The 18,256-nt window shown below is 35.7% G+C and overlaps 3 protein-coding genes across 11 annotated transcripts in view; 1 reads left to right on the forward strand and 2 right to left on the reverse strand.

The window, feature by feature from the left end:
* The window catches only part of LOC127836871 (spermatogenesis- and oogenesis-specific basic helix-loop-helix-containing protein 2-like), a 45,835-nt gene extending 36,368 nt beyond the window's left edge, over positions 1-9,467 (forward strand). For both annotated transcript variants that reach the window (XM_052363515.1, XM_052363514.1), the window contains exons 8-9: positions 5,138-5,190; positions 6,578-9,467. In XM_052363515.1, the coding sequence (XP_052219475.1) occupies positions 5,138-5,190; positions 6,578-6,892 (368 nt within the window). In that variant the 3' untranslated portion in view covers positions 6,893-9,467. The remainder of the gene's footprint in view (positions 1-5,137; positions 5,191-6,577) is intronic.
* LOC127836879 (uncharacterized) overlaps positions 1-18,256 on the reverse strand; it is a 339,553-nt gene that overhangs the window by 72,289 nt on the left and 249,008 nt on the right. The gene's annotated exons all lie outside the window — the stretch shown is intronic.
* Positions 15,171-18,256, reverse strand: part of LOC127836852 (probable serine/threonine-protein kinase tsuA) — a 404,515-nt gene continuing 401,429 nt past the window's right edge. For all 7 annotated transcript variants that reach the window (XM_052363483.1, XM_052363482.1, XM_052363481.1 and 4 more), the window contains one exon: positions 15,171-15,472. In XM_052363483.1, the coding sequence (XP_052219443.1) occupies positions 15,412-15,472 (61 nt within the window). In that variant the 3' untranslated portion in view covers positions 15,171-15,411. The remainder of the gene's footprint in view (positions 15,473-18,256) is intronic.

Below are 18,256 nucleotides of genomic sequence, written 5' to 3' on the forward strand. Positions count from 1 at the left end.
TGTACTCAAATGTCAGTTCTAGAATGGGCGCTATGAGCCAACCTGTATGTACTCAAATGTCAGTTCTAGAATGGGCGCTATGAGCCAACCTGTATGTTCTCAAATGTCAGTTCTAGAATGGGCGCTATGAGCCAACCTGTATGTACTCAAATGTCAGTTCTAGAATGGGCACTATGAGCCAACCTGTATGTACTCAAATGTCAGTTCTAGAATTGGTGCTATTAGCCTACCTGTATGTACTCAAATGTTAGTTCTAGAATGGGCACTATTAGCCAACCTGTATGTACATAAATGTCAGTTCTAGAATGTGCGCTATGAGCCGACCTGTATGTACTCAAATGTCAGTTCTAGAATGGGCGCTATAAGCTTATCTGTATGTACTCAAATGTCAGTTCTAGAATTGGTGCTATTAGCCAACTTTTATGTTCTCAAATGTCAGTTCTAGAATGGGCACTATGAGCCTACCTGTATGTACCCAATGTCAGTTCTAGAATGGGCGCTATGAGCCAACCTGTATGTACTCAAATGTCAGTTCTAGAATTGGTGCTATTAGCCTATCTGTATGTACTCAAATGTTAGTTCTAGAATGGGCACTATTAGCCAACCTGTATGTACATAAATGTCAGTTCTAGAATGTGCGCTATGAGCCGACCTGTATGTACTCAAATGTCAGTTCTAGAATGGGCGCTATAAGCTTATCTGTATGTACTCAAATGTCAGTTCTAGAATTGGTGCTATTAGCCAACTTTTATGTTCTCAAATGTCAGTTCTAGAATGGGCACTATGAGCCTACCTGTATGTACCCAATGTCAGTTCTAGAATGGGCGCTATGAGCTAACCTTTATGTTGTCAAATGTCAGTTCTGGAATGGGCGCTCTTAGCCTACCTGTATGTACTCAGATGTCAGTTCTAGAATGGGCGCTATGAGCCTACCTGCATGTTCTCAAATGTCAGTTCTAGAATGGGCGCTTTAAGCTAATCTGTATGTTCTCAAATGTCAGTTTTAGAATGGGCGCTATGAGCTAATCTGTATGATCTCAAATGTCAGTTTTAGAATGGGCGCTACGAGCCTACCTGTATGTACTCAAATGTCAGTTCTGGAATGGGTGCTATGAGCCTACCTTTATGAACTCAACTTTCAGTTCTAGAATGGGCACGCTATTTTGTAACGAGAGCGCCGATGGCGTTGAAAGCATAGTTGCAAGATACAGGGAAGTTGCTGCTGAAGTAAATGTTTAGGTCAAAATATACTAAATAGTTTCCTTATATGTTTCAATGTAAAAGCTAAAAATTTGAGCGAAAATAAATACAACATATTGCACATAGAGACCCCCATGACCAAACCTTTTCTTGACAGGCATTCTAAGCTGAATCGATTTAAGCAATAAAAAAGATATGTCATGTTCAAACCAAAAAAGAATTCGACTTGAATAAAAATCTACTGTTTTTGCACCTTCTTTTTTCGGCCGTTTTCTAGTGGATTGGAACCTTTTACAGTACCATTTTTAGCTCACCTGAGCCAATTTCAACTAAACTTCATGTGGAGCATCCCTAGGTCATGGGACAAAAGAATTGTTAAAAAAAATTTGATCACATAACCAAGATGGCCGCCATGACCATATATGGTAAAAACCTTAAAAAATCTTCTTGTCAGAAACCGCTCATCAGATTTTCAAAAAATTACACAGGGATGACTTTTGAAGGCTCCCCTGAAAAAGTTGTTCAAAGAAATTTGATTCGTCAAAAAACATGGCCGCAGGAGCTCGTTGAACTCTGCATGTTTATTCGTTTTTGCCTATTTTGTAAAAACTTTCAAAAATCTTCCACATTTTTTGTCCCATCCTTCCCAAATTTGCACAGTGTCTTTATATCAATGAGGACACGAACCCTACAAAAAATGAGCATTATTGGTCCATGAAGTACAGAATTACCTCCCCTTGAATTGAGAAAATGGTGTTTATGCAATAAAGTCCAAATTTTTCATCCAATTCTTTCCAAACTTGTAAGGATTTAGCATGGTTCAAACAAGGGAAACAACTACGGTTTATGCATGTTCTTTTTATTACAGATTTGCCTCCCTTTAATTCATTCAAAATCTCATTTTACAGCAGAGATTCCAAATCTGACTTGTAAATGAGCCCCATATTTACTGCCAGTGCTAGGTTACCTTTTCCCATTTGATCATTCTTAAGTATTGGTCTTGTAATGCTGCTACTGCTTCTGCTACTGCTACTGCTACTACTTCTACTACTACTACTACTACTACTACTACTACTACTACTACTACTACTACTACTACTTCTACTACTACTACTACTACTACTTCTACTACTACTACCACTACTACTACTACGACTACTACTACTACTACTACTACTACTACTACTACTACTACTACTACTACTTCTACTACTACTACTAGTACTACTACTACTAGTACTACTACTACTACTACCACCACCACCACCACCACCACGTCTACCATTACTACTTCTACAACTACTGCCACTACTTCTACTACTTTTACCACTACTACTACTACTACTACTACTACTACTACTACTACTACTACTACTACTACTACTACTACTACTACTACTACCACTACTACTACTACTACTACTACTACTACTACTACTACTACTACTACTACTACTACTACTACTACTACTACTACTACTACTAATACTACTACTACTACTACTACTACTTCTACTACTACTACTACTACTACTACTACTACTACTACTACTACAACTACTATTACTACTACTACTACTACTACTACTACTACTACTACCTACACCACCACCACCACCACCACCACCATTCACAGTGACAAAAAACGTATTCACACAATGGCTGCTACTACAACTTATAGCCCATATAGGGGGGCATGCATGTTTTACAAACAGCCCTTGTTTCTATGGGATTTTAACCACAACTGTTCATGTTTATCTCCGACACATATTTTTAGGTCACCTGTCATGAAGTGACACGGTGAGCTTATGTGATCGTGTGATGTCCGGCGTCCGTTGTGCGTGCCTGCATGTGTCCGTGCGTCCGTCCGTCAACAATTTGTTTGTGTAGACAGTAGAGGTCACAGTTTGCATCCAATCTTGATGAAATTTGGTCAAAATGTTTATCTTGATGAAATCCGGTTTGGGATTGTATTTGGGTCATCTGGGGTCAAAAACTAGGTCACTAGGTCAAATAATAGAAAAACCTTGTGTAGACATTAGAGATCACAGTTTTCATCCAACCTTTATGAAATTTGGTCAGAATTCTTGATAAAATCTGGGTGGGATTGTATTTGGGTCATCTGGGGTAAAAATCTAGGTCAAATAAATAGAAAAACCTTGTGTTGGCAATAGAGGTCACAGTTTTCATCCAATATTTATGAACTGTGATCAGAATGTTTATCTTGATAAAATCTGGATTGGGATTGTATTTGGGACATCTAGAGTCAGGAACTAGGTCACTAGGTCAAATCATAGAAAAACATTGTGTAGACAATAGAGGTCATAGTTTTCATCTGATCTTAATGAGTCAGGTGAGCGATTTAATGCCATCATGGCTCTCTTGTTTACTTTAATCTCGAACTTTATCCTATTTCAGGTATTTAATAGTGAACACCTATGCTTCTATCAATATCTCCAAACGATAAAACCAGAGCAACAGTCTAAAGTGTAAAACATGCCTTCGAGGAAAATATGATGATTTGTTTAGACAGGGACCTATACAGTATAGGTCCCTGGTTTAGAGAGTACACACCTTCATGACTCGATTATTCATGACTCGATTATTTAGTTTATTGTAACCTTAACAATTTCTGACATCACGAGTCGCCTCCTTTGTTGGTTCATGCTACCAAAATGTTCTATTTTTAGAAACGGGAATTCCAAATCGTGACGAATGTGAATGGTTACAAAATGACATAACTATGAAAATAAATAGGTAGAATAACATTATTTCACGCATACCATTATGCAAACAATCAGTTTTCTTTTCCGACTTGATACATTAACGGCATTCCATTTAATATTTTACATGACACAACACTCGTCCAGAATTTGCGCGAATCCAATATATTCGATGCCACATTTAAACCGTTAGCTCTACTCGTAACGTTAATTTCTGGCTCAAAGTAAATCATTTTAATTTCAATTAACACATCTCTGTTACTTTCAAACTCTGCTTCATTAAATCCATAGAAAGGCAAGTCAGAATCCATGTCATGAATCAGAAAACATTCATCGTACTCCGCTATTTTTTTTTACACATTTACAAAGAACGAAAGTGCTTTATGCCCCACTTCCTGTTGAGAATATGTTAATTTCTATTTATAATTAACCAATGAAATTCTACATATCCTTAAACCAGAGCCTAATGAATTTGACCTCTCCCAGAACAGTAAACAAAGGAAATAGAAAGTAGGTGTGTGGTCACTATCAACCAGAACAGAATTGTTTTACGAACAAAATTTGTTTTAGTTTCTTAGAAGGTTTTTTCACGTAAAACCGTCTTAGAAAAAATTCTGTAAAAACGGTGCCAGCAATATTCTTGGAAGAAAACGTTAGAAAAACGTTTCTAAATAAAAAAATGTAAGAATTACCATATACTATATTAAATAGATATTTCGTCTGATTTTTGATCAGGTAAGGCTTCATAATGGTCAACCGTTCCATGTCGGTTTTCGAAATGAAGCTCTAACATAAGCATAGTTGCGTAACCGCAACTATGCTAAAAACTGGCCCGAAGGCTGTTACATTTATTCATTGTACACAGCCAACTTTAAGATTTGAATGATAATATTTTCTGCTTTGTTCATGGTTCTGTACTCTTTTACACATGCCCAGATATTATTAAGCAAGGAAAATATCTGTGCTTTGCTCTTCGAAAACCTGACTTAATGCATTCGTCTAAAGTGTTGTCCCAGATTAGCCTGTGCAGTATGCAACACTTTCCGCTTTTATGGAATTTTAAATAAATCTCTTCAGAACTAAAATCCCCTGTAGGCGGAAAGTGGCGTCCATGATTTGCCTGTGCAGACTACACTACCCACATGCATTAAGCCTTGTTTTCCCAGAGCAAGGGACATAATTATTTCGATTTGTTTTCTTTGATTTGTTTTCAGTGGCCAGTCATGTTGACACAGGTTTGTCTCCCCTGAGTGAATTTGATAGCCAGGTGAGAGAGCTGTAGCATTTAAATATATTTACATGTTTAAGAAAGGTGAATAAAGGGAATTAAACTCAAAGTCTTGCAGTTATCTTACAGTGAATGTCTTAATTTATCAAAATTTATAATTGCCTAATGCACATACACAAACTGTATGTAGTCATTCATACAAATTACTTTCACTTCTCTGTTGAATTTATTGAAATAATCAAGAGCTTTTATATGGCTAAGTGAATTATTTTATATGATATTTGTTGTGTTTATCCTATTATATTCTTTTCCACTTTTACAAAACTTTTTTATAACTAATTAGGTGTGAGAATGTTTAACCAATATGCAGTAAATCTTGAAATTTGTTGGCATGACATTGCATAATTTTTCATCAAATGACTTTTGTGGAGGGGTAAATTCGTGGATTTATAATTTTGGGGAAAAAAGGAAATTATATTGATCATTTTCCAATGTGTTTGTTATACATTAATGGATTGGTCTACCATGAAATCAACCAAATTAACCCTTTCAGTGCGGGAACCGAATTTTGAAGGCCTTTGCAAACAGTTTGGATTATGATGAGACGCCACAGAACGTGGCGTCTCATCAGGATCCAAACTGTTTGCTATTCTGATAGTATTCTATGAAAAAAATCAAAGAAAATGCTAATTTTAAAAATTCAGCAGACGACAAATTTCCCAGCACGCAATGGGTTAACTTAAATTATATTTAATTTTCTGAGGGACAACACACCAAAAAAACGTATCTAAGTGGTAAAGGGTTAATGTCCAACCAATTATAATGATTTGCAGTATTTTTATGCCCCCAAATCGAATGATCAGGGGGTATATTGTTTTTGGCCCGTCTGTCATTGTATGTGTGTGTCTGTCCCAAAACTTTGACCTGGCTCATAAAATGAAAACTCTTGGGTCTATGTTCTTTAAACTTCACATGTGCATGCATCTCATTGAGATCTACAATCAAACATGGTTTGAAGTCACTAGGTCAAGGTCACTGTGACCTTTTCATTCAAAATATGACCTTGTTATAGGCGGAATGATATTGTTTTGGCGTTGTCAGTCTGTCCGCCTTTCCGTCCGTCCGGAACCATATCTTGGAAGTGCTTTGGCGGATTTCATTGAAACTTGGTATGAGTATATATATGCATAAGAGGATGATGCATGCTAAATGGCATTGTACACCATCTGTTAATAATGGAGTTATGGCCCTTTGTATCTTAAAAAATGCTTTGTTTAGTGTCAAATATAACACTTTTGTGTCCAGAAGCATATTGGCGGGGGATATCAATTTAACAAATTTGCTTGTTTCTAAAATAGCTGTTGTGCAACTTCGAAGCGCTAGGAGGCATTGTGTTTTACAAACACAGCTCTTGTTTCTCTTTCAGGCGTTTGTGCGATCCAGCAGCCTGCCTTACTCTGACAGTTTCTCGTCACACCAGATGTTTGGCACGTTCCCACCCGCCAGCAAGCCGCTGTTCCAGGAGCTGGAGCCATACCGCCCACCCTACACCTCTCCTGACTCCGCCCTCTACCACTACTACCCCAAGCTGGTCCCTAACTACATGGGGGCTGGGAACATCGGGGTCATGGAGCGGGGCAGCATCAAGACAGATGGCATGTCTGGGATGGGCATGGAGGAGGCAAAAGGGTCTGATGCGAATAATAACATGATCCAGGTGGTGAATAGGAATGATTTATAGATATCTGTTGGTGGGTAGGCAGTGAAACCTTGAAAAGTTAAGTCTTGAAGAAGGAATTAAGTCGTGTTTTGTGAAAATGAGACTTAATGCATGGGCATGAAGTGTTGTCCCAGATAAGTCGGTGTAGTTTGCACAGGGTTATCAGGGACGACAATTTCCACTTTATGGAAATGTTTGCTTTAAAGATGTCACTTGTAAACAAAATCTAGTTTAGGCGGAATATGTCGTCCCTGATGAGGTTGTGTGGATTGCACAGGCTAATCTGGAACGATACTTTATGCCCATGCAATAAGTCCCAGAATGGATTGGTCACTGCTCAAGACAAGATTTTAAACACAGCCCTGGAAGTAAGCTGGCTGTGATTTGATTGCCTGTTACAGGGAATGCCCGTCAAAATGAGACTTGTACGTCTGGTAGATTGTACCTACAGTGTTCAGTGTTGATTAACCTTGCAGTTTATTGGTGTAATAACTTCTGTATAACAACATTGTGTGGACTCTTCATTGGAACTGCTGGGCAGATGCCAATCAAAATATCAAAGGGTAAGACACTTTTTTCCTTGATCAAAATGGTATGACTGTTGGTTGTGACCAATGAAGAACGGCTGAATTGTAGCCATTTGAAACACGCTCTCAGGAAACGCTGCTTAAGGTATAGTTAGTGCTGAAAGTTTAGTCACAGATTAGTCTGGGCTTCCTTGATAGGATAATATGGGACAACACGTTACAACCATGCATTAAGCCCGGTTTTCCCTGAGTGGAGCTCATTTGTATTTTTTGTTAGTGCATACTATGTGAAACTATGTTGTGGTGGCAAAAACAAATGAGGCAACATGCCTTTTGTATTACAGAGTATTTGTCTTTTTGACAAATATAGTTACTTAAAAAATTTGAGTGACATTTTATCGTCATTCAGTATTTGATTACTTTGACATTTGTATGCCCCTTCAAAGTGGGAGCCATTAACCCTTTCCCAATAAGAAGCAAAGAAAAAAAGGCTATGTGCAAATAGCATAAAAGCGGAACAGTCTGCGAGTAACTGGCTTCATTTCCAACCCTTAGTTAGTGATGAGCAGCAAACAGCATCAAACCTGAACAGACTGCAAGTGATTTGCAGGCTGTTCTGGTTATATGCTGGTTGCAAAAGCCATTTTCACTTTGCTTCTTATGGGGAAAGAGTTAAAGTTATGTACATAATACCGATTCTTTAGACATATGTATGTGTTTTACATGTTATGTCTATCTTACAAAGAATTGCTTTATATTATCCAATATTTATTTTTTTCAGCTTTGTATAAAAACATTTTGCTTGAGTTAGAATATAACTGAGCTTTAGAGGGAGCTGCCATAATTACAGTTCAATTGCTTATTAATTGTGTAAGCCCCTACTTAAAAAGTACAAAAGTTTTGGACATACATGAACTGTTTATTTATTGTCTTGTTAAATGTTATTGCCATAAAAGTAAGTGCTATGTTGTTTTTTTGTTTAACATGCAATATGTGTTGTTGATTTTATTTTGATTCCAGTTTTGACAAAACATGCAATTACACTGTTTTTGTCTATAGACAACTTTGAGATTTGTGTTCATTCTGAGTGCTTAATTATTCCCCATCAAAAAGTGTAGGGATTTAGGAATGGAAAGGTCATTCCATTTGGCTTGTGTGCACTAGCTTTAGTCTGCTTTCACAGAAGCTTTTGCGTGCAACTTATACATTTTGCGTGCAATGTTCATGACATTTTTTAACAAAAATAAATATGGGCGATTGTTGCAAGGCATATTGTCAAGGTTTCACGATTAGTCTTTTTTTCAGGAGTTATTTCAACTTGTTATATTGTTACATATGGAAGCTTGGATGTGCAACTTGTACAAATTATGTTGTTGTCTTTTGTCAAACTGTTTACAGAATGATTATCTCCAAGTGCTATTCAGGTGGTATTTTGACTCCATTAATTTTTCAACCCTTTACCACCATATGTATTTTTACGCCCCTTTGAAAGTTAAATTTAATTAAACACATTTTTTCATAGATTCAAGTTGTAAAGGCTTCATTTACAACCCTTAGATACTGCGAATAGGAAAAAGCATTAAATTTGAACAGACTGCATGTTACTCACAGACTGTTCTTGTTTTAAGCTGTTTGCACATAACCATTTTTACTTGGCATCTGAGTGGGAAAGGATAAAGGATTTAGTAAATAAGCCCTTTTTTAAAGAAACATATTAAAGCTTCAGTAAACAATGTAAAATTGGAGTTTGTTTTTAGTATTTATTACAGTATCATTATTTAACCATTTCCCACTCAGAAGCAAATTGAAAATGGCTATGTGCAAACAGCATAAAACCAGAACAGCCTGCGATTAACTCATACGTTGTTCAGGTTTTATGCTGTTTGCTGCTCATCAGTACCTAAGATTTGGAGATGAAGCCTTAAAAACTTCAATCTAGTAAGAAAGGTCTTTATTTAATTATAATGTTGTAAGGGACTGCAAATGAGCCAAAATATGTATCTAAGTGGTAAAGGGTTTTGAACCTTAAACATTTTGAAAAAAAAAAAATCCTACACAAACAAACCAGGTTTAGTACTGCTCTGTATTGTTATTTCTATGTTTCAGCCCCTTCAGGGCCCAAGAGTGCATAATGCAAGGAGTTTATTACATTTCAGCCTTGCTCCGTGAAAAGGTGTTTTAATGAACCTGCGTAAAGTGTTGTCCCAGATTAGCCTGTGCATAAGCCTAGCACAGGCTAATCAGGGACAACACTTTCCGCTTTTTTGATATTTTTGTTTCAAGAAAGTCTATTCTTAGTAAAAATCCAGTTTGGGCAAAAAATGTCCCTGATGAGCCTGTGCGGATTGCGCAGGCTGATCTGGGACAACACTTTATGCACATGTTAAACCCCTTTTCACAGAGCATAGCCCATTTATGTTCATTGTAAATTATACAGACTCTTCCTATATTTTGTTGTTGTAGGCCAATTCGGAGCTATTTGCCTTATAATGTTGTTTTCATTTGACAATAATACAGCTGTATATCTTAGAAATGAATCACATTCACAGCACAACACCTACAGTTGTAAAAAAAACATTTGGGCATTGAAAATGCAATATTTCTTTTATTTTGTAATGTTTATTATTGGATTCATAGAATTCCCAAGTCACTTTTGGGTAATTATCAAAAATCGTTCTGTTAAATTATATTAGGAGGCATAGGTAGAATCTTGAATACATATCAAGTTTTTAATACCAAAGTTTAGTGACAGGGATTTATTATTGAAATTTTGCAGTAGGGATTTTTTGTTTATATCATTATTGTTTAGATTGATATAATAAAAATACATCAGGTTCGAAAGCATAAATTTTGTTAAGACATTACCAAGGGCAGAATCGACATAAAAACATTACATTTTTGATACAAATGATAAATTTGACCCACACAGTTTTTATTATTTATGAATATATGTGATGTCTTATACTAGTTACTGTATAACCTTTAAAGATGACATTTAATTGTTTATATGTTTCTTATACTTAATCTAACTCTTGTCATCACATAGTTAAATATTTCATTTAATAGTCATATTATTTAACCCTTTACCACTTAGATATGTATTTTGATGCATTTGAAGTCCCTAGAAAGTTATACACATTTAAAGACCTGTCTTAACTAGATTCAAATTTTGAAGGCTTCATATTTAACCCTTAGCTACTGATGAGCAGCAAACAGCGCAAAACCTGAACAGACTGCGAGTTACTCGCAGGTCCTGGTTTTATGCTGTTTGCACATAGACATTTTTACTTTGGTTCTTACTGGGAAAGGGTTAACCCTTAAAGCGCTGGAGCTGAATTTTAAAGGCCTTTGCAAACAGTTTGGATCCAGATGAGACGCCACATAACGTGGCGTCTCATCTGGATCCAAACTGTTTGCTATTCTGATAGTATTCTTTGAAAAAAATTCGAAGAAAATGCTAATTTTAGAAATTCTGCAGACGACATTTTAGCAGACGACAAATTTCCCAGCATGCAAAGGGTTAAGAAGACTCCAAGTCACTGGAGAGTCCTTTATTTTTATTTCATTCATGTTGGCTGGTCTGTTGGCATTTGTTGTCATTCAAACTACTTCTTTCATTTTTATTTCATATTTAGATGAAACTTGCTTTATGTACCAATCAAAAACAGTCAATTTTGTATTCAGATAACGTTCTAAATGGGTGAATGGTCGACATCTTTGATAAAAGTTTGTCCTTTGAAAAACTTCTTTCATGTTTGTACTATACGTACCTCGCTCTGGTAAAATGGGGCTTAATGCATGTGCATCAAGTGTTGTCCCAGATTAGCCTGTGCAGTCCACACAGGCTTATCAGGGATGACACTTTTGGCTTAAACTTGATTTTTGCTAAAATGAGTTTCTTGAAACGGAAAATACCAAAAAGCAGAATGTGCCGTCCCTGATTAGCCTGTGCATACTGCACATAATAATCTGGGATGACACTTTACACACATGCATGAAGCCCCTTTTCCCAAAGTGAGGCTTGAATGCATTATTATTTAATGTCTGAAATACTTCAAAGTGTCTGACTTGTAGGCATTTTGAATTGTATTAATATCTTCTGGGTGGCCATTGTATTAAGCAAAGTATTTTCATGAAACTCTGTGTATACTTCCTCTTCATGATCAGAATTACTGCTGGACCTCTTTCATAATGTTTAACTCTTTCGTGCTGGAACCGAATTTTGAAGGCCTTTGCAAACAGTTTGGATTCAGATGAGACGCCACAAAACGTGGCGTCTCATCAGGATCCAAACTGTTTGCTATTCTGATAGTATTTGAAAAAAATCGAAGAAAATGCTAATTTTAGAAATTCAGCAGACGACATTTTAGCAGACGACAAATTTCCCAGCATGCAAAGGGTTAAAATTGGTTACTGGCAGCCATCTTGGATAAAAGTGTGTCTTGCTTAATCCTTAGACTATTATTGAAGTATGTGAGCGAATCTACATAAATGTTAATCTATATGAGATGATGTATCACAGACAAGAACCACAATGTTAATCTATATGAGATGATGTCTCACAGACAAGAACCACATAAATGTTAATCTATATTAGAGGATGTCTCACGGACAACCACATTGCCACCTTCAATGTCAACGGCATGATTTTACATTGAAAGTCAAAGTTCAGCACTTGAAATTTCAAAAATCTTGTAACATCCATGCCAGAAATACATGGGTGTTTTAATCACCTTCCGTGATAGCTATAGGTTTGTTGGTGTTCGTTTTTTTTCTGGCAGTTTTTTGCTGATTGCTGGTTTTCTTATTTAAGTATATTACATAATAATGTTTGTGATATTCCTTTTTTTACATACATGTTTTCGCTGTTGAGTCTAGAATGAATTACATAGACATTTCCATGGATGTACATTATTTATATTTTTTATTTATAGACATATACATGCATTTACAGAAAGTCATTCCACATTCATTTCTGCATATTTTATTTAAATAATACAGTTGTGTTAGGACTAGGGGTGGGTGTTGATGTATTTGTTTCCTCTAAGTCATACATACATGCTGTCATTTGATGATGATGATGATGGCAAATCCTTCATAAAGTATTGACAGTATGATCCTGGTTTTGGGAAAACAGGGCTTAATGCATGTGGGTAGTGTCATCCCAGATTAGCCTGTGCAGTTAGGTACAATACTTTCTGCTTTAATGGTATTTTTCATTTAACCCTTTTAGCGCTGGAACCTGATTTTAAAGGCCTTTGCAAACAGTTTGGATCCAGTTGAGACGCCACAGAACGTGGCGTCTCATCAGGATCCAAACTGTTTGCTATTCTGTTAGTATTCTTTGAAAAAAATTCAAAAAAAAATGCTAATTTTAGAAATTCAGCAGACGACATTTTAGCAGACGACAAATTTCCCAGAATGCAAAGGGTTAAATGAAGTCTGTTTGTAGTAAAAAAGGCAGAAAGTGTCGTTCCTGATCAGCCTGTGCAAACATCACAGTCCAATCTGAGGCTACTCTTTATGCACTTGCGTTAAGCCACATTTTCCCAGAGACATGCTCTTAGTGTAACTTGCTTGTTTCTAGTGATGATAAACAGCTCATAGTTATTAGCCTTTTTATTACTGTTTTATTGATTTTGGCCATAGAGCTAGGACATGTGTCCTTTTTTGTATCTACATTTTATTGTGAGTATTTCTTTTTGACCAAGTTAACAACGCAGAATGCAAATTGATGGATACATTGTTACTTGATTATAAATTCTATAATGTTAATGTGTTTACCAATAAAAATCATAAAAGATTCATTGTGTATGTGTACTTATTTTTCATTTCAATTAGGCATAATTAACCCGTTACCACTTAGAATAGATACTTGTTTTGACACACTTGTAGTCCATTTGAAAGTAAAATTGAATAAAAAGAACTTCTATACTAGATCCAAGTTTTAAAGGCTTCATTTCCAACCCTTGATGAGCAGCAAACAGCATGAAACCTGAACAGACTGTGAGTTACTTGCAGGCTGTTCTGGTTTTATGCTGTGTGCGCATAGCCATTGTCACTTTGCCACTGATTGGGAAAGGGTTATGTGTAATATCCAGAATACAGCACATTCTACAAATGCCAGTCTAAGGTTTTCCACACCTTTTATGTTTACAAATGTGCACTGTCACACACATGGACAGTTTGTGTCTGCACCTTGGAAAGATTAACCCATTTATGCCTAGTGGACTCTCCCATCCTTCTAAATTGGAACAATTTATTTCCAAAATTAGGGATGTCTAGTATATTTATTTCTATATTTAGAATATTTCTTACAGAAATTCCTTTAAGCAAACCGCGCAGACCTAGATGAGACGCCGCATCATGCGGCATCTCATCTGGGTCTACGCTGTTTGCCAAGGCCTTTTTTCCAGACGCTAGGCATAAAAAGATTAAGAAAGAAGTGTGTGCTTTGTATCTATATGAACTTTTATTGCCAATAATAAAACTCAAGATTTCAATATTAAGGTGAGGATAATTGGTGAGCTTGCCTGATATAGCTGTAAGAAATCGGCGTACCCACGAAATATATTACAACAAGCAAATTCGTTGAATTTATATCCCCTGCCAATATGCTTCTGGACACAAAAGTGTTATATTTGACACTCAAAATAGCATTTTTCAAGATACAAAGGGCCATTACTCCTTTATCATCCAATGGTGTACAATGCCATTACGCGTGCGTCATCCTCTTATCCATATATATACTCATACCAAGTTTCAATGAAATCCGAAAAGCACTTCCAAGATATGGCTCCGGACACAAAAAAGCATTTTTCCAAGATACAAAGGGCCATAACTCTGTTATTAACAGATGGTGTACAATGCCATTAGGCGTGCATCATCCTCTTATCCATATATATACTCGTACCAAGTTTCATTGAAATCCGCCAAATCACTTCCAAGATATGGCTCCGGACACAAAAAAGCATTTTTCCAAGATACAAAGGGTCATAACTCTGTTATTAACAGATGGTGTACAATGCCATTAGGCTTGCGTCATCCTCTTATCCATATATATACTCATACCAAGTTTCATTGAAATCCGCCAAAGCATTTCCAAGATATAGCTCTGGACACAAAAGTGTTGGACGGACGGACAACGCCAAAACAATATCCCTTCGCCTATGGCGCGGGATAATTAACGTCAATGTATTACTGATTTTGGGGTATCAACTTTATTGAGAGTGCTTAATATTCTTAAACACAACTAAAATGATACAAATTATTACTTATTGTATTTTTAAACAATCCATGAATATATTGTAATGTCTTTAAGATTACAAAGATTGCAAACTTCAAAAAAGGCAGATACTACAAACAAATCTGTGTATCTATATGTCATAATAATGAATTGAAGTGTTGGGAAAATGTGTTTGTGTCCAAACATATTAGTATGATATTTGTGTCAGAAAAAGTTAAGAAACATCAGAAACTTGTAGAAACAAAATGATAACCCTTTTAGTTCCCTGAGTTCCCTCTATACAGACCTTGTCTCCTAAATGTATTGAAGCGAAATACCTTGAAAAAACGTTTACAATTTTCATTTGTTTGCTAAAAAGCCAGAAAAAGCTCGACCCACCAAAGTTTAAACACGTCGGCCTACACATAATTCATGAATGAACACCAACAAATGAGGTTTGTTAATCATTTAGAAAGTACAGCAAGTCTTGAAGAATTTGGTGCAAAGCATGAATTAGTTTGCACTGGTATTATAATAAAAGATACAATTCTTCTTAACAATTTTATTGAAGTAATTATACAACTAGCATATACAATTATTACATGCAGATAAAATATTTAACATTGTATAGTAAAAAAATATACATTATATTTAATTTGTTTAAATAAATAAATATTAAATTTGTATAATTAAATAAATAAAAGGTTAATCCATTTTCATAATTAAATTCCTCAAGTTTATTAAATAGACAAAAGTAACGTCCATTTTTGACAGAAAATCATATGCATTCACTGCAGAATGGTGGTCTTTGTTTTCACTGGAGTGGACTTTGGCGTCGAAGTTCTGTTCCTGAAAAATACATCAGCAGTAGATAATGATTGGTGACTTTACTTAAAACTGCACTACACATAAATTCCAATTTGTATGCCATCAACTGGGTCAAAGCCCTATATCCAGGCTTTCAATGCAATTACTCTAAGTTTTTGGACGCCTGCAATTAATTTATTATGTTTTGTCCGAAAATTTAGATACAGAAAACATTTAAAAATTACAGGTGTCTGAAAATTTAGAGACAAAAATTAAGTGTCCGAAAATTAAATTTATATTTAAATAAAAGCATCAAAACCATGCAAAATAGTTTTACTGTTATTTACTCTTCTTTTTCTACATTGAAATAAATACAATTTCACAGCTTTGCAAATTATTGCCTGAAATGATACAGAAAAAAAAGTATAAAACACTGGATGATTTCATTTCAAACTGTTGGGTAAATGGATTGTTTTCTACCGGTATAAATCATAAACCTTTAATAACAGGGGAGGGAACGTTTATAACAGGTGGTCCGATTCGATTATTTTCGATTCGATTCAAATTAAACTATTTGCTGCTTATTTTGCAAACTTTTTCATGTTTGGTTTGTCCAGTGCATGAATTAATATGTTTGGTATTTGTTATTAACTTATTTTATTGTACATTTTTAAAAGTGTTCAATTTATCAAATAAAATTTAAAAACGCAACATTGTTTTATAAGTAACAAATTTATTGAACAAAACTTCCTGTTGAGTTATTTTAAAATAAAAAAGGCACAATGTTTCACATGTGTTTAACAGAAAAAACAACAACAAAAAACAACATGTAAGCATATAAACAACTTCCAGTTGTTGCCTCAAATGTGTAGTGCTTCCAGATTTTGGGTTACTTATGTCAACAAAACACGTTTTGCAAGTTGCCTTTGCACCAGAAATTTCGCAAAACCCGAAATGTTCCCATACTTTCAACTATTTCAATTTCAATGGTGCTTCTTTCAGCGTTATTGAAGAAGCCATTTTACCGGCTAATGTAATGCCCAGCATGTTATCAATTCATTCATTGGATGCCATATTTGCTCTTGACCAATCACAATACTTATTACAAATGACAAGAAAGTTTAGACGACGGATTTGGAAAGTAAGGTTTAAAATGCGGGATTCGGGATTGCAGTGAATCGAATTGAAATTGGCCGTATTGGTATCGAAATCGAATCGGCGGCGTTGAACCGTTTTTTTTATGCATCGAACCGAATCGTTACAGCTCTAAATAGCAGGGGAGGTAACTTAAATAACAGGGCAGGGGAGGTTACTTAAACAAGAGGGCCAAGATGTCCCTAGTTAGCTCACCTGAGAGGAGTCAGTTAATTCAATCTTTACCAAACATCAAACTTGACCTAGATATTGTCCAGACAAACATCCTGGTCAAGTTTCATCATAATTGAACCAAAACTCTGGCAATTTGGAGTGATTTTGTTTTCGTAAGATTTGACCTGGTGGCCTATATTTTGAGTTGACCCCCCTTACCAAGCATCAAACTTTGCATACAAAAATAAATATTATGACCAAGATTCATAAAATCTGAAACAAAATTGTGACCTCTAGAGTGTTTACAAGGATTTTGTATAATATAATGAACATTTGGACAGTCTAAGGGCAATAATTATGTGATATACATAAAACCAATCTTTTCACCAAGTTTCATGATGATTGGGCCAAAAATGTGACTTCTTGAGTGTTCACAAGCTTTTAAAAACTGCCTACCCCCCCCCCATGTTATTCAACTGACCGGAACCATTTTCAAACTCAACTTTCATATCGATGTAACAAATTTTCAGACCAAATTTCATGAACATTGGGCCAAAATGTGACTTCTAGAGTGTTCACATGTTTTCACTATATACATATACAGAAAAATGCCCCACCCACTGGCAGCCATGACTTTTAACCGATCTGGACCATTTTCGAACTCGTCCGAGATATCAATAAACCAATGTTTTGACCAACTTTCATGATGATTGGGCAAAAATTGTGACTTCTAGAGTGTATACAAGGTTTCTCTATAGCCAAATAAGGAAACCTGCCCCCCCCCCCCCCCCCCCCCTGGCAGTCATGTTATTCAACTAACCAAAACCATTTTCGAACTCAACTTTCATATCAAGGAAACAAAGAAACAAATGTTCTGACCAAATTTCATAAAAATTGGGCCAAAAATGTGACTTCTAGAATTTTCACATGTTTTTACTATACAGTCTAACCTGTCAATAAAGACCACTCAAGGGATTTGGTCGTTGTGGTCTTTGTTCACAGGTGGTCTTTATTCCCAGGGTCGATTGAAACTTTGCAAAATATGCTAGTAGTTTTTCAACAGGTACCTTATCTATGTATGTGCTCTATTGTTTTAATGTTTTAATACTTATGCATGTATAATGAAATAAAGGATTGAAAACACAGTTTTTATTTTATATTTATTATTTCCATTCCCTTATTATTTATTTCATTAATCATATACATGTATAAATATCTATTGACATACATGTATATGTACATGTAATTCAGAATGTTCTGGATTTGAGTTTTTTTTACACCAAGATTACTAGCCACTCGTCTACAACTGTGTCCTTTACCTAACAAACGAATAACCTTAACACGTTCTTCCAACGTCAAGAACTTACGCTTGGAAGCCATGATGGTAAACCTGAACTGATAATTTAGTTTTCTATAATCTATGCACGTCTTATCACAGAGAAATTTAAGAAGGGAATGACTATCAAAATGTTTGTATTTAGGGCATTGTAATTGATATGAAACCGTTAATTTCCTTAA

This window comes from Dreissena polymorpha, chromosome 7 (assembly GCF_020536995.1).
Source record: "Dreissena polymorpha isolate Duluth1 chromosome 7, UMN_Dpol_1.0, whole genome shotgun sequence".
In the NCBI taxonomy this organism is placed as follows: Eukaryota; Metazoa; Mollusca; class Bivalvia; order Myida; family Dreissenidae; genus Dreissena; species Dreissena polymorpha.